Here is a 17,364-nt window from a genome sequence, read left to right as displayed (position 1 = left end):
TAGCGCATACTATATAATACTCTCAAAGTTTAACTCAACAAGACATTTTTCCCAAAACCTGATATGATTGGATAAAATATTTGAGAAAAATTAGTAAAGTCCACAAAGTGAAGTTCAGAGTAAAATGCTTTGAAATTTCTGACGTTTGCTACTTAAAAATCAATTTTATTCTGAAATAATCTTAAATCATTTTTTTGAGGGTGGCACAGTAGTTAGCAATGCTGCCTTACGGCACCAAGGACCTGGGTTTGATCCCGGTTCCCCTGGGTCACTATCCGAGTGGACTTTGCACATTCTCCCCATATCTTCGTGGGTCTCACCTCCACCATCCAAAGATGTGCAGGATCGATGGATTGGCCACGCTAAATTGCCCTCTAATTGGGAAAGAAAAATGATTTGGGTACTCTAAATGTATGGGGGGGGTATCATTTATTTGAACTCAAATAAAAGTTTCTGATATTAGTTAGAATCATAGAACTTCCGCAGTGCAGAAGGCTGCAATTCGGCCCATCGAATCTCCACTGACCCTCCAAAAGAGCACCAGGCTCACTCCCTGCCCCACCTAACATTTGGACACTAAGGGGCAATTTAACATGCCAATCCACCTAACCTGCACATCTTTGGATTGTGGGAGGAAACCGGAGCACCTGGTCGAAACCCTTACAGACACGAGGAGAATGTGCAAACTCCACAAAGATAGTCACCCATGGTCTGGATTGGACCCAGGTCCCTGGCAGCAGCCAATTTTGATTCAGAAAGTAAATCAGTTTCTTAAAATCGAGAAGCTTCTTTTGTTGTGGTTCTGTAACAACCTCTTAATATGCATTTGCCCATTTTCTGTGGGGAAGCTAAAGCTGCCACAGTGTGACTTCTGTAAGTAATTGAAATAAGACAGAATGCTCTTGGCATCTTTCCTCAAGCCTGTCCCTCGCTAATAATTTGCAAGCTGTTGAACTTTCTTGCCTAAAGCTTTCTCCTCTGCTTCTTTCTATAACAGAATGGCTTTGAACCGCACTTCTTCTTTGAGATTGACAGTAACACCAATACCATTAAACGGAGGCCTGGCTCACACAGCAAGGTGACTGAGCAGCTTGTGTGGAGTTTGTGGCTTTGTATAGACTCTTGTATTTTTTCATTCGGTGCCTGAAATTGTAACTGGGTGTGGTTCCTTTCACCAGACTAGACTTCACAATCTTTTCATTCAAAAAGACACTCGGAAGGAATTAGGTTTGTGCTGTTGTATTCATATTTTGCATGGAGTCAGTCATTTATTGTCTGCCATATTTTCTTAATCCGGAGTCATTTGAGAGAGGTACAAATTAAGAAAGATTCAAATGGTTACAGAACTTCCAACATTTAAAATAAAGAGGAAGCCAAACTCTCTCCACAGAATGTGATAATCTAATATTTTCAGCAGTGCAGCTAAATGGTGAAAGGTCCTACACAATCTGTGTATGTGTAGACTAACTTTTGAATTGCAAGAATACTTACTGCAAGACTATCTTCATCCTTTTGAATTCTATTTTACCAAAACCACCTGATCTTTTTTTGATTAAAATAATATTAGCTAGATGGTACATTAATGCAGAACTGGAAAATATAAATATTGGGGATTGCAGTAGTATTTTTATTTCATGTCCAAACATTTGATTCCCATTCTTAGCATTTCCCTAACTGCAACCAGTAAAATGTCAGATATGGCCTAGAACTTAATTTATATTTTCCCAAGTATGTTACAACGTTTTTTATTGTTTTTTTGTTTTATGTAATACAGAATACTTTTTGTTTTGTAAAATATTTTAAAAACAGAGTTAAAGGATATTTTCAACAACTGGATAGATTTTTTTATCGTGCTGGAATGTAAATACGGTTTATTTGACTTTTTTATGTTCTGGAATGCAGATCGCTGTCAATGCAGCAATGCAACTTCTGCAAAAAATGCTGTTGTATGTATAACCTGGGATATAGAAACAGACAATTTTTTAGATTAATATTGTTTGCCTGCCTTCTCACCAGACCAGAACAAATTTGTATGCATTAGTTCTGACAAATTTTCTTATAAAATACTGAACCATATAACACGTTTTTCCTTGCAATTAATGTCATGTTTGTATTCAGTTTATTTAATTAGCGTGTCTCTGAAAATGATCTTTCATTCTTATGTAGACACTTATTCCGTCTCAGATACTGAAAGCTCTCCTTTCACCTGTCTCTTATCCTCTTTCCCTCTATCTGTCGCTAATGTAGAAAAACTCTTCATGCTGACTAGGAGACCCTAACGGTATGTTTCGCTCATATTAAAAAACGATAGAAAATGTAGACATTATCTGACCCAGGACAAATATATTTACATGAATATGAAACACTGTCCCATGAGAAAAGGGAACTCAAAGCTCAATTTTATGTTTAATTACGCGAAATATCAAACAAAATTAGTAATTGATATTGCCAGATTTATCTACAGAAAACCTTTGCAGTAATCATGCATGCATAAAACCTATTGTATTACTGCACAATCCAGTGTCAACTAAAGTGAAAATTGAATCGCTTATATCATGAAAGGTGCAGCAACTCCTCTTCATTTCCAAAGTAAATTGTACACTAACAAATTTTTTGTAACATTATCAAAATGGATTCTTTAACCTCACTAACAACCAAAAGAAACAACTTGTTTTTGTGGTAAAACAGAAAAGATTCAAAACTAACCACAAGTACTATAAAATAAATAAGAATAGACTGATTCTGGAGGGTATTCACAAAGAAAACTTGCATTCGATTTCAGATGAGTAGATGTGGATTCGGTCTGCATTAAAATGTAGACTTGACTATTTTTGTGCACATCTGGACTTTGATAACAGCTCACAATTGGTGTTTTAAAATGTCCTTTTCTGGCCACAATAGAGTCACTTATATTCTCACTAAGCAATGTTTTTGTTTATTGTCAATTACTATTGTGTCCTTATAAACTCATAAACCTTAACTTTTGAAATTGCAAATTGTGTAAAAGAACTTCAATAGAAAGAGTTAGAAAGAATCACAAAATATTCTCAAAAAACATTGTGGTTTGAACAGAATGAACTTGCATTCTTGGAATAGGAGGTTAAAAGTTGATTTTGAAAAGTCCAGAATCTTGGGTCTGAGGAGCAAATACTGATCTATGATATTTGTAAATTATTTAAAGCCTAGCAATCTGCTTACTAACAAAGTCATTGCAGATCTTTCTGCCACTTGGGTTCGATTCCCTCAACTTAGAAAGTAAATTTTCAGTTCTGACCCACAAAAGTTATATTGTTGGATAATAAGTAAGCTGGTTCTCATAGGTTTGGGCAGCACGGTAGCATGGTGGTTAGCATAAATGCTTCACAGCTCCAGGGTCCCAGGTTCAGTTCCCGGCTGGGTCACTGTCTGTGCGGAGTCTGCACGTCCTCCCCGTGTGTGCGTGGGTTTCCTCCGGGTGCTCCGGTTTCCTCCCACAGTCCAAAGATGTGCAGGTTAGGTGGATTGGCCATGCTAAATTGCCCGTAGTGTCGTAAAAAGTAAGGTGGGGGGGTTGTTGGGTTACGGGTATAGGGTGGATACGTGGGTTTGAGTAAGGTGATCATTGCTCGGCACAACATCGAGGGCCGAAGGGCCTGTTCTGTGCTGTACTGTTCTATGTTCTATGTCTGTGTTCATGACTCATTCCAGATCTATAAAAGCTCAGTAGATCTGAGAAGGTGTTTCAAACGGAGGTTTATTTGTAACCAAAAGAAAAGACCATAACGCGGCATACAGCACACAGGTCCTAACCAAGACGACTGATCATGCCGGTCCCAATCCTGGCCGGCTTTTTAAAAATAAATTTAGACTATGCAATTTTTTTTCCCCAATTAAGGGCAATTTAGCGTCACTAATCCACCTAGCCTGCGCTAACCACCCCCATAATCTTTTGGGTTATGGGGGTGAAACCCAAGCAAACACAGTGAGAATGTGCAAATGCCGCACGGACAGCAGCCTGGGTCCAGGATTGAACCCGGATCCTCAGCGCCATGTGGCAGCAGTGCTAACCACTACACCACTACCATACCGCCCTGGGCGGGCTTTTAAGGGTTGATTCTCTGAGCCCCAGCTGATGGCACTCTGCCCTTCAGTGGGGGAGCTCATTCCACAAGCTCCATGGCGAGATCAGTCGGATCATCCCTGTAGGTCTTGTGAGGATCATTACAACCCCTCTCTTCCCTTCCTTGAAGTCCAACGGTCCCTCTGTTGCTGGATGCAGAGGAACACCTTTTTTCACTTTGCCCCATGGTTTTGCTTCCAGCAGCTGTGGAGCTGGGCTGGGGTGTATAACGAACTGGTAACATCGGAACCATTGGTAGAGTCCTGCGTTCTGTGTCTGACCATACTGTGCTCCAAAAAAAATTGAGGATTTTGTATCCATCTCTGATGCAGAGTCTTCCACCTTATGCAAACCTGGGTCTTGGTCCTTGGCGAGTTGTGCTCCCTGGCTCAGGGGTGGTAGGCAAGGGGAATGAGGCACAGCTGGAGGGAATACCCCTGGTGCGGGTTCCCTGCCATTGAGATGGTCCACATGCTTGCGTACAGTCCATTCTCTGGCTTTGACTGCATAGGAGGCTGCTCCTGTCTTCTCCAAAATTCCTGACTTACACTGTGTCTCCCAGCTTGAACTCTCTGTGTTGCTTCTGGTGGTCTTGATAACTCTTCTGGAGGTCTTGTTTCTTTTCACCTTCCCACGAAGGTTGGGAAATGTTAAGCTTAAAGGGCTTTGGAGCTGTCAAAGGACAAAGAAAATTACAGCACAGGAACAGTCCCTTCGGCCCTCCCAGCCTGCGTCGATCCAGATCGGCCCGTCAGTAGCTCTGATGGCACAACCCCGGCATAGTCCAATTAAAAAAAGTGCCAGTTTAGTTTTAACTGACTCCGTAGTTTGTTTTTTTCATGCTCGTCTTAAAAGTTTGTGCTGCTCGCTCAGCCAGATCATTCAAAGAAGGATGATGTGGGGCAGTTTGAATACGCTTCACCCAATTAATCTGCATAAACCTCAGAAATGTCTCACTTGTGAAGGGGGTACCATTATTGGTGACGAGCACCTTTAGCATACCTTGAATACTGAATGATTGGTGTCGCTTCTCGCCAAGTGATGGAAGACATCCGGTGAACAGCCATCCATTTTGAGTGGGCATCGATCAACAGCAGAAACTTTGACCCAGAAAAGGTCGGTCGAAGTCGACGTGCAAACGCACCCAAGGACACCCTAGCCACTCCCATGGGTGAAGAAAGGCTGATGGCTGGACCTTTTAATGTTCTTGGCACACTACTACACCAACTTGTCAATATCGCCATCAAGCACTGGCCCCCACATGTAGCCCCTTACAAGCATCTTCATTTTAGAAACCATTGTGGGAATAGCGTTTTGGCCTTGCCTTGAGACTACCATGCAGCGCCCCACAGGACAATGCCATTGTCTGCACTAAGCTCCTGATGCCTGGTTGCAAATGCTCGCAGTCCTTCCGGAAGTTCCCCTGCAGTCCCCCATGTGGGATGACATGGCACAATTTTATCAATGTAGGGTCCTTTTGAGTCCATACATGAACTTGTGAAGCCATGACAGGCAACGTGCCTGGGCACCAACACAACTATATCTGCTGCTGGTGGGAACAAGAGGGTATATAAGCAGTGGGAGTCGGCTAAGGACATCTGTGTGCGCACAATCAGTGCATCTGGGCGACATTCAAAAGTATATTAATATACTACCAACAACAATGCCCATCACTGGATCATGGCTGATCATCACAGATCCACTTTCAACACCATAATCCCCGCCAAGCTCATATCAAATCTCCAAAACCTAGGACTTGGCACCTCACTCTGCAACTGGATCCTCGACTTTCTGACCCACAGATCACAATTAGTCAGAATAAACAACAACATCTCCTCCACCATAGTCCTCAAAACCGGGGCCCCGCAAGGCTACATACTTAGCCCCCTACTATACTCCCTATACACACACGACTGCATGGCAAAATGTGACTCCAACTCCATCTGCAAGTTTGCTGACGACACCACCATAGTGGGTAGGATCTCGAACAACAACCAGTTAGAGTACAGAAAGGAGATAGAGAACCTAGTGGAGTGATGTAACAACAACAATCTCTCCCTCAATGCCAGCAAAACTAAAGAGCTGGCTATTGACTTCAGTAAGCAAAGTATTGTACACACCCCTGCCTGCATCAACGGAGCCGGGGTGGAGATGGTTGATAGCTTCAAATTCCTAGGTGTGCACATCACCAAAAATCTGTCCTGGTCCATCCATGTCGACACTCCAACCAAAAAAGCACAACAATGCCTAACTTCCTCAGGAAACTAAGGAAATTTGGCATGTCCATGTTGACTCTTACCACCAACTTTTACAGGTGCACCATGGAAAGCATCCTATCTGGCTGCATCGCAGCCCGATATGGCAACTGCTCGGCCCAAGTCTGCAAGTAACGTCAGAGAGTCATGAACACAGCCCAGTCCATCACATGACCCCGCCTCCCATCCGTCGACTCCATCTACACCGCCCGCTGCCTTCGGAAAGCGGACAACATAATCAAAGACTCCTCCCACCTGGCTTATTCACTCTTCCAACATCGGGCAGGAGATACAAAAGTCTGAGAACATGCACTAACAGATTCAAAAACAGCTTCTTTCCCTCTGTTACCAGTCTCCTGAACGACCCTCTTATGGACTGATCTGATTAATACTACACTTGTGTATGCTTCAGCCAGTGGCTGTGTCTATGTATTTACATTGTGTACCTTGTGTCGCCCTATTACATATTTTCTTTTCATGTACTAAATGTTTGAACTGCACGCAGAAAAATATTTTTCACTGTACCTTGGTACATGTGACAATAAACAAACCCAATCCAGATATGGAATAAATTTTCCACAATAGATAACGAACCCTAGGAATGACTTTAGCTCTATTGCATTCTCTGATATTGAAGCCTCCTTGAAAGCTCGGACTTTCTCTTCTATAGGGTGCAACCCGTGTTTGTCAACCCAGCAACCTACGTATATGACTTCTCTTGCCTGGAAGATGCACTTGCAAGAATTGGCGGAGGACTTCTTTTCGGTTATCTAGGTGTTCTTTCTTTGAGGCTCCTGTAATTAACACGTCCAAGTAGACAGCCACCCGAGGGAACCCTTGAAGAATGCTTACATAACCTGCTGGAAAATAACGCTGCAGACGATAACCCAAATGGGAGTCTTGTGTACTCATTCAGTCCCCTGTGGGTATTAATGGTTACATGTGCCCTCGATATCTTGTCCAACTCCAGCTGGATGTATGCGTAGCTTATATCCAGCTTTGAGAAAGAATGGCCCCCAGCCAATTTGATGTAAAGGTTTTCCACATGTGGTGTGGAGAATTGATCTAAATGCAAGGCGTTGCTGACTGTCAATTTTATAGTCGCCGCCTAAGTGGTCTTATCCGGCTTCAGCAAAGGGATCACTGGTGCCGCCCATTCTGCAAATTGGGTGAATAATCCCCAAGTTCTCTAGCTGGCTCAGCTCATCATCCACCTTTGACAGCAGGGAGTATGGGTCTGGGCTGGCCCTGAAATACTTGGGTTGGGCATCCGGGACAACAAAATTTAGCTGTGGCCCCCTTTATCTTCCTTAGGACTTCCTGGAAGACTTCCGGGTATTTTCCCAGGACCTCATACGATCCACCTGTACCATTCTAAAGATTTGTTGCCAATCTGGGCGGGATCTCTAACCAGTCACTGCCCAGACGACCGGACTCCAGCACCACTACCAGTGGCAATCAAATTGATTGTTGTCCATGAGTAACCGGGGCCATCGTTGTCCCAGTAATTGTCAATGGTTCTCTGGTACACGTCGCCAGCTGTGCCTTAGTGTCCTTTAGGCGCAGATGCTGGATACCCAAACTTATTTTGCCACATGTCGGTTGTCCAATGATCGAGACAGCAGCCCCTTTATCTATTCAATATCCATGGAGTGGCCATTCACTTGGAAGATTATCTTAGTTGGGGCTACTTTTGTGTTGTAATGAAATTTAGTTGCATGGGATCATCTTCATCGGGCTGGGCAGTGTGTACCCTGCTTTGAGATAGGTGCGTCACCCAACCAGAACGACATATTCACTGTCGATCCGGACCCCCACGGTTCCTTCAGTGCAGCACTGATGTGAGCCTTCTTCCTGGACCTCGGGGGAGATGTCTCTTTGAACTGCAGTGGTTCTTGCCCAATCGGTCTGACCATGACATTGTTCAGGTGGCAACCGGGTCCCATAGGTCCTGCTCCTGGGAGTGTTACTCGCTGGAATGGTGGGCGGCTAACGCCATATAAATCAAAATCCATTGAGCCCTGGATTTCCTGGACACCCTTTCCGCGCCAAGGATAGTTCCACCGACAATTTCCGTTGGGTCGCCATGTTATTAATGCCACATGGTCTCGCAATATCTCTGGGAGGGATGGGCCGTAGTCACAATGCTCAGCCAGCATGCCAAGGCATGTCAGGAATCCTGTGACCGATACCCCCAGGGTTCACCCTGCCATGTTGAACCGGTATCTCTGCACAATCACTGATGATTTAGGGTTGTAATGGTGTGCGATAAGCTCTACACGTTCATTACAGGGCTTCGAATCTGGGGCTGCTGGGTAGGTAAGGCATTTGATCACACTGAAAATTGGGGCTCCGCAGACAATCAGGAGTATTATATTTTGCCGGTCATCTGCATTTGCATTTTCCTGAAAGAAATGACCATCCATTCAGCATACTGGGCCTAAACTTGGACACCTGCATCAAGGGCCTCCAGCCTTCGGAAAGCAACATTTTTAAATAACCTCTGACCTTGCTGTCATGCTGAGGAATTCAAGTCTGGTCTGGACATCCAGAATCGCAGCTCTAGTTTTTCCTGGTCGCCAATATAGAAGCTCAGGATATCCGAGAAAGGGATTCAAACAGGGGTTTATTTATAACCAAAAGAAAAGGCTGCAGACGGCATACAGCACACCGGTCCCAACCGGGACTACTGATCATACTGGTCCCAATCTGGGCCGGCATTTAAGGGGTGATTCTATGAGCCCCAGCTAATGGGCCTTCGCCCATCAGTGGGGGAGCTCAATCCATAAGCCCCACGGGGAGATTAATCGGGTCGTCCCAGTGAGTCTTGTGGGGGTTATACAAGTTAGAGAGATGGTAGGTGGAAAATTAATAATAATCTTTGTTGTTATCACAAGTAGGCTTACATTAACACTATAATGAAGTTACTGTGAAAATCCCCTAGTCGCCACACTCAGGCGCCTGTTCGGGTACATAGAGGGAGAATTCCAAATGTCCAATTCACCTAACAAGCACATCTTTCGGGACTTTATGTGGGAAGAAGCTGGAGCACCCGGAGGAAACCCACACAGACATGAGAACGTGCAAACTCCGCACAGACAGTGACCCAAGCCGGGAATCGAACCCGGGTCCCTGGCGCTGTGAGCTACAGTGCTAACTAGTGTGCTACCATTCTGCCCATGGATAAGGGGATGAATATCTGGAAGAAATAATACTGTACTCATTCAGATTTTTCTAAATTGTGTAGCTTATGAATATTGATACTGACAACAACATGAAGCCAGAAGAGACATTAAATTCAAAAATAATTGTTTCACTTCTCCCATTAGGGACTTCATACTTGTGACAATAAAATGTTGTTATTATTACCTTGCAGCCTTGACACAAATAATCAGCTGTTTCATTACTTTTACTGTAAAACCCTAAGGGGCTAAAGCTGTATCAAGGTTGATAGAAGAGAGAAAAGGACATGATTGGAAATAAAAGTGATTCATGCCATTGTTGGGTTTCAAAAATCTGCGATGTATGAGGAAGGAAACTTGCTCGAGTTAAAGAATTCCACGATTTTGTGGTCAAAAGAATGAGCTGAAGAAGATGTGATGAGTCTTGATTTCAGCACACTGATCACAGTCCATTTTAATACAATACTGATGGCATCCAGCTTACTGGTGAATCAGTGCAGCAGCTTGTTTTTCCGAAAAGGATAATTAAAAATGCAGGACCCTGATATACTTCATTCAATCGTAGCACAAGTATAGACAGGCTGTGACATAGATAAAAATGGTCTGATGCACATGTTTATCTTGTGCATGTTTGCTCAAGCCTTGTATTTAAGAAAATTAGCTATTCCGTTCATTTCTCTAGTTGAGATATGGCACAGCATACAATAATGTTGGGGAGCTTTTTTCTGTTCTGCATTGTAGAAAAATTGTAAACATGTTTTTCAAATATCTATTTATGATTTTTGGGGAAATCATCCAAAAATGCAATTCCTTAATCTTCCCTTCCTGCTTTGTGAACAAACATTTATCGTTGTCTAAGCATAATTTAATGATTTATTTAATCTGCTCACCTATTTATTTCAACTTCGCAAAAGTCTTACTTTGTTCTTGGGCCCTTCACCTCTACTTCTCAGTAATCCATCAGTTGTCATTTTACTGCTTATTAGTGTTATAGCTATGTGGTCCTTAGATAATCATTCATAATTCCATTATCTATAGAATGCCCACCTATTTAAATGCTACTTGAATAAACTACAGATGAAAATAACCATGTGAGCCCAGAAAGGTCTTTTAATTAGGGCATTGTCACTTGAGCAAACAAAGTAATTTCCAATAACATTTATTAAGAGCCTTTGGATCAGAATCTCCTTTCAGAGCTTTTCAGAAGCCTTTAAGGACATATAAATAATTGCTGCTGTCTATCAAACCCCAGCCTCATATAAGCTTTTTTCCTGCTCCCCTTACTAATATGGACGGCACGGTGCTTAGCACTGTTGCTTCACAGTGCCAGGGACCTGGGTTCAATTCCTGGCTTGGGTCGCTGTGTGGAGTCTGCACGTTCTCCCTGTGTCTGCGTGGGTTTCCTCTGGGTGCTCCGGTTTCCTCCCACAACTCCCAAAAGACATGCTTGTTAGGTGATTTGGACATTCTGATTACTGATATCATTATCGGATACTTAAGTATATTTTATTGGCTCTGCTTTATGCCAATGGCTCCAGACCTAACTACAGATCACCTTTTTATTATCATAATAAAGTGGCCATTATCAGATCCATGCGACTATTCAGTGAGGACCTGAATATTCCATAAAACCTACTTTTCAAAGATACATTAAATAGATTCATTAAAATGTTATAGACTAAAATGGAAAATATTCATTAAAGAAAAGGGCTATATTTGAGGGGCTAACTGCATGGGATTCCTCTTCAGACTTAAGTAAGCATACGCATAACATGAAAGAGTATTAAACCATACAAGTCAAAAGATCCTTGATCTTTGCTGTTCATCAATCTCAGGCGGAGAAGCATTTTGAGATGCCACAATCTCTTCATTTTTGGGCAGTGCAGGGATGGCTGGGTAACAAATGGCTCCTTTGGAGCTTACCAGAGTATGAGTTAGTGTTTCCTGACGCTATTTCATTTGAAAGTGGTTCTTTGGGTACAGATAGCCTTTAATACCTCAATCAAGTGTCTATTCTTTGGATGTGAACCTCTGCAGTAATTCTCATCAGACTCTAATTGGACAATACCTTAACAGAGCATTAGTTTTCCTTTGCCACTTTTAAGTGGGAATCCTGGCTGACCCGTTATTCCCTCCTGACCAAGTTGCTAAGCACAGATTGGAGATAAAACCTAAGATTTTTCTAGTATGAATGCTGTACTACTACCCCACTGGAACATCTGCTTAAAAGCAGTATGATGTACAATAGTGGACTTTTCTGTGCAATGGAATTATTTCAAATTTGGAGTGTTCTTCCAATATCTCACCGAGAGTATTGTCTACTTGCCAGTGTGGTCTTGTGTGATGGCTTATGTAATGAAACTGACAGAACTGATCAAGTACAAACTAGATTAGATTGGACTTTCGGTTCCTATTTGTAGATTAGCTGTGACTTGATTTTGGAAGTAAGATGAAATTAGTACTTTTATTTATGGTCCCTCCAGACTGATATCCCTGTCTCGCTTTAGTTGTTTTCACAAAATACTTGAACTGTCCTAATTTAAATTAATCGTGATATTCAATTGCATCAAAAATTGTGAGAGTGGATTTAGTGACCCAGTACTTTGGTCTGAAGGAATTAAATTGGTGTTAATTTGCTTTGGCGTTGAAGAGGAAGCAGGTTACATTACAGAAATACTACCTGCCCATGCTCTGAAGCAAACTGAGATTAATACTCATAGTTTGCTGCACATTTCTTATTTCTAATCCCTCAGAGCAGTTTACCTGCTACTGTAAAATATCTTGATCTTCTTTCTCATAGAATGAAGAAAGACCACCCATGTCACTGAGTGCCTCTATTAGCCAATCATCTGTCCATACAGGTAAGAGAAAACTTATTGTAAAAAATGATTGTACTGTTCCTCGGTCAGTCGATGTGACATGTTTGTGTATATCATATTTTCTTCAATTGATGACAAGTGAAATATTTATTTTACCTTGTTTAGTGTTTGTATTATTAAACAATATTGTTTTGTGTTAAAGGTAAATCTTGATGCTAGGAACAAATTTCAGCGATGTGATTAGATGTTGAAGTATTACCTATCAAGTTCATTAACAAAAATATGATATGGGGTGTCTTATAAAATGTGCAATGGGGCTGATGTGGCACATGTTCATAAAGCTCTGGACCCCCCTCCAATAACCAATCTCACAACACTTGGCTAAACCTCTCCAAGTAGAAAGTAGGGAGACTGGCAATATATTAAAAAGAATGAATAGAATTAATTTACTAATTGAGAATTTCCCTGATGGAACAGTGTCCATATTACTGACAAATGGAGTTCCATTTTTGAACTGTGTTGAATTAGCTGATTACAGTTGGACTTATTTTGGTGCACTATAATTTGTCTCAATATATTTTGATGTAAAGGAAAGTCAGTCCAGCTTTAAGTACCCTGCATTTCAAACTGATGATGTATGGGTCAAATTCAACTGTTACCCCTGTACCCTCTCCAGTTAAAAAGCATGCACAACTCACTGTTTTTGCTCACCATGGGGGGGGAGAAAGTTACTTGGTGATGTAGTGAAAAGTGTGGCGATGGAATAGTGCACCAGCGGAAGTCACTGCCTTCAGAAGGAGACAAAAACATTGTACAGAATTACTTTTCAGTCTTGGCCCCAAATAACTGCAGGCTTTGCAAAACCTCGTTATGCTTAACCTATTCTACATAACAATCCCCTATTACATTCTCAACTCTCCTTATGTACATAAAGGTAATAAAACTTGCACATTCTGCATGTGCAATAAGAGCAGAAAGTGCTAGAACTACACAACAGGTTGGTCAACAATTGGTGACAAAATTAATATTTTGAACACAGGAAAGGGTGTTAGCTGTAAAACCCAAAAACAAACTTCTCACCATTAAAAACGTAGCATTTTCAAACAAACACATCCTTAATGCACTAAAACCATTTATCACCTATTAGTATTGAGGTGTTACTGTATTATTTTAATTTGGTTATTACCCATTTTAATTTTTTTTTTGTCACCTCTATCTCTGTTTCTGGCTTCTTCTGATTGTTGATTAAACTATTTCTGAATCATCAAATTCTGCTCATTCTTACATTCTTGTCTCGGGCTGCAGTCCGGCCTGTCCCTCCTTATCCTGGTTCTTGTCCCCACTTTTACAAACAGCCCGCACATGCTCACCGGCCTGAGAACTTCCTCTTGCGAGCAGCCATGAGAGATGAAATGAAGAAAGGTAGGTCAGACATAATACTGAATTCTCCATAACGCAAGTATGTCATTAGGATGTAAATGCATTGGAAGCAGTTCAAATACTTGGAATGGAATGGGCTGTCAGAAGAGGAAAGATTGGACAAGCTAGGCTTGTAGCCGCTGGACTTTAGAAGAGTAAGAGGTGTCTTGATTGAAACATGTAAGATCCTGCAATATCTTGACAGGGTCAATGTGGAGAGCATGTCTCCTCTTGTGGGAGAATCTAGTACTTGAGGCCAGTGTTTAAAAATAAGAGCTCACCCATTTAGGACAGATATGAGGAGAATTTCTTTCCCCGGGGGTAATGTCTTTGGCACTCTCTTCCTCAAAAGGCAGTAGAAGTAGAGTCTTTGAACATTTTTAAAGCAGATCATTTGTCACTTTGCTGTTTATTTCTATATAGATGTGCAATTTTTACATAAGATTACCGGAACCTTACATGCAACATATGAATTAACAAGAGATGATGCTCAATGCAAACACTTATTTAGTAAAATTGAGATGAAGGTGAAAAGAAACAGTATTAAAAAGAAAATGGAGTGATGTAAATCAAGTACAATTGGATCTCTGGCTGCCAGTTCTGAAGCAATAAAGAATTTTGAATCCTGCAATTTCAAGGGTTTTCATTCTTTGCAGTTCCAAAGGTCTATTTGCATATAAACAGTAAGCAACTAATGTATAATCAGGCTTCCCTTATGTCACTATGTCGATGACATTAGCAACATGCTTTGAGCGGTGTAGACCTCAAGTTCTTCAATTTCCTTCCTAAATCTCTCCCATTCCCTCCCTCACTTTGGTGATCTTTCTTTAAACTCATCTCTTCCACCAAGCTTTAGATCATGGCTGCTCATATCACATTCAGTTGTTCAGTGCCCCACATTCTGAAAATATCTCTGAAGTGTTGAGTGATGTTTTTCTTCCTTAAAGGCGTTACAAAATGCAAGTTGTTGTTGCAATATAACATTGGCACCGTTATACTGCACTGAAAAGTGCCAATATGTTCATCTTGATGGCTGAGAATTATTTTACAAATCATAAATATCAAGATGGTTCTGTGTCTGATGCCCAGGCTAAGCTAAGGTGATCTCAGCGAGGGTAACGATAGGGGTAGTACATCAGACCTCTATGCTCCAGGTTGGAGAAGGGGAGAAGAGACCCATATCCTGCTCCTGGTCATCATATTGTGATCCCTGCTGTAAATGGATGTCAGATTTAAAAAGCATCAGGCAGATGTCCCACATATAATCCATCGAGGCCTCCAATGAATTCCATCTGGGCTTCCACATGTATATGATCCCTTGGATGATGTGTAGGGGACTGGCATAGTAGAACTGTGTTTTGAGTGGTTATGTGTCCTCAGGAAAGACTGAATCGAAGAGAAAGGTAGAAGCTATGTTGTACGTTTGTTCTCATTCAGAGCATAACTTTCTTTTCAATTTCTTGGTTTGATGCTATGATTAGAGTGGTTATCAAATGACATGTAAGGATGAAATCTTAAGGCCAGAAGTTATTCAGTTCCATTGCATCTTAAAGAACAAGTTTCCAACAAAAAATAAATAAGAATGATACTGGTGTAAAAAATGCTAATAGGTTCTTATGTACAACTGGTCTTTTGTCACTTTAGATGGGACTTCTACAGCCTCCTCTGTGACCCCTAACCAGGACTCTGGAGATGCCGTGATATTGCAGAACCAAAAGCAATACGATGATGAACAGAGAGTGGTGCTTCAGCTACGGAAGGTAATCAGTTATACATTTGCTTACCAGAGCAGAAACATCATTGCACAGACCTGTAGTAAACAAAACTCTTAGAGAATCTATTATTGTCGAAATTGGAGATTGTGAAGTTGTGAACTTGCTGCCAATCAGTGCAAAATTAGACTAGTTTTGTGTTGTACTCCCATATCCACTTGAAGTGGTCAAAACTTCATTGGCTGGATTCTCCGTTTCAGCGACTTTGTCCCCATGCCATCGTGAAAACTGTGGTCTTTCACGCCAGAAAAACTAGCGCCAAAAGGCCACAGATTCACAGCCCTGCAGGGGGCTAGCAGGGAGCCATCATGGAGCTCACAGATCCAGCTGCAGATACGGCCCCTCGCACTTCCGGGTCAGAGGCCGTGCATATGCACAGCGGCGGCCTCTAACGTGCCATGCTCAATGGCGGACTTGACCACGGACCTGGACTACTGAAATAGTGCCCCCGATCGGCCGCGTCCCCAGCCCGGACTGCCCGCACAATAAAGACCCAGTCCCGTATGAGGCTTCCCCTGCTCTCCGATTGGCCTGCCCCGGCCATGGCAGCCGCAGACTGAGTCCATAGCCACCTCGCGAGTATCCCGAACGGCAGGACCACATTAGAAATACGCCGTCGGGGCGGAGAATAGCGGGGTGGGCCTCTCGAGCAATGGCCGCAGATGGTGGATACGCGGTACGGCGTACGCCCTGAGTACGCCACTTTTCGGGGGCCAGAGAATCGCAGAACTGGCACTGGTCCCGATTCCATGCGTGAAACTGGATTCCCCGCCCTGGCGCCGAATGCGATTTCGGCGGCGGTGTGCGGAGAACCCAGTCCCATGTTCTCTCGTGATGTGACAACAACCTGAAATTACTTTATCCCAGGTGTCTGCATTGGATTCAAACACAAGTTCCAGAACTGAAAGGTTAATGTAGTGGAGTTTGCACATTCTCCCTGTGTCTGCGTGTGCTTCACCCCAACAACCCAAAAGATGTGCTGGTTAGGTGGATTGGCCACATTAAATTGCCCCATAATTGGAAAAAAAAATAATTCAGTACTCTAAATTTATATTTTTTTAAAATAAAGTTGGTTGTTTATGATCAAGTACTTAGGTTCCTCTCTGGATACTTTTTCAGAATATTGAAACACGGTTAAAGGTTTCTCTCCCAAGTGATCTTGGAGCAGCACTTACAGATGGTGTTGTCCTCTGCCATCTGGCTAATCATGTGAGACCACGGTCGGTGTCCAGCATACATGTACCGTCTCCAGCAGTGGTGAGCATTCTCAATTCTGATACTATCAAAAATAACAGCACTAATGATGAATATGTTGAGCTTTTCTCTTTGGGGAAAAAAATTCCATTTTGGGATGAAGTCCTTTGGCAGGGGCAGGAACCAGGAGTGTTTCCCGCCATGGAAGCCGATAGGAATTTGTGCGGTATCGAGCGATGCCGTCCTAATTAACTGTGTGGTCGGGGGACTCCCGACATTTCACGGGGCAGGCCAGATGGCACGCCATAACCAGAAGCCATATTTAAAAGGCGCTGGGACATCAACGACCCCATTTGTGCGGCCCACGGATAAAAGAGTTGCTCGATGTGATAAGGAGATGCCTCATAGCCCCACCGCAGTTCATCTAGTCCGCAGGTGGTAGGAGGGTGGGAGCATTGGTGGTTAGATGGTGACACCAGCAAGCACCATGACATGCCTCTGTGACCATTATCCTTCAATTGCATTGGTTCACTGCTCTGCCACAAAACCCCTGTGAACAATTTTCAGTGTAGCAATCACATGGCATAGATTTCAGTGGGTTCTTTGTGAAACTGGAAGCATGAG

The 17,364-nt window shown here is 42.6% G+C and overlaps 1 protein-coding gene across 21 annotated transcripts in view; it reads left to right on the top strand.

The window, feature by feature from the left end:
• The window catches only part of lrch3 (leucine-rich repeats and calponin homology (CH) domain containing 3), a 228,224-nt gene that overhangs the window by 190,842 nt on the left and 20,018 nt on the right, over window positions 1–17,364 (top strand). For 7 of the 21 annotated variants that reach the window (XM_038816115.1, XM_038816114.1, XM_038816111.1 and 4 more), the window contains 5 exons: window positions 998–1,078; window positions 12,337–12,397; window positions 13,661–13,777; window positions 15,419–15,534; window positions 16,666–16,803. In XM_038816115.1, coding sequence (XP_038672043.1) covers window positions 998–1,078; window positions 12,337–12,397; window positions 13,661–13,777; window positions 15,419–15,534; window positions 16,666–16,803 — 513 coding nt within the window. Of the gene's footprint in view, window positions 1–997; window positions 1,079–2,247; window positions 2,282–12,336; window positions 12,398–13,660; window positions 13,778–15,418; window positions 15,535–16,665; window positions 16,804–17,364 lie in introns of those variants that run through there. The other 14 variants (XM_038816128.1, XM_038816127.1, XM_038816122.1 and 11 more) reach the window with 5 other exon arrangements.

The sequence above is a fragment of the Scyliorhinus canicula genome, chromosome 13 (genome assembly GCF_902713615.1).
Source record: "Scyliorhinus canicula chromosome 13, sScyCan1.1, whole genome shotgun sequence".
NCBI classification, from domain to species: Eukaryota; Metazoa; Chordata; class Chondrichthyes; order Carcharhiniformes; family Scyliorhinidae; genus Scyliorhinus; species Scyliorhinus canicula.
The sequence above is the reverse complement of the archived record's forward strand: the minus strand, read 5'-3'. Positions and strand labels throughout refer to the sequence as shown.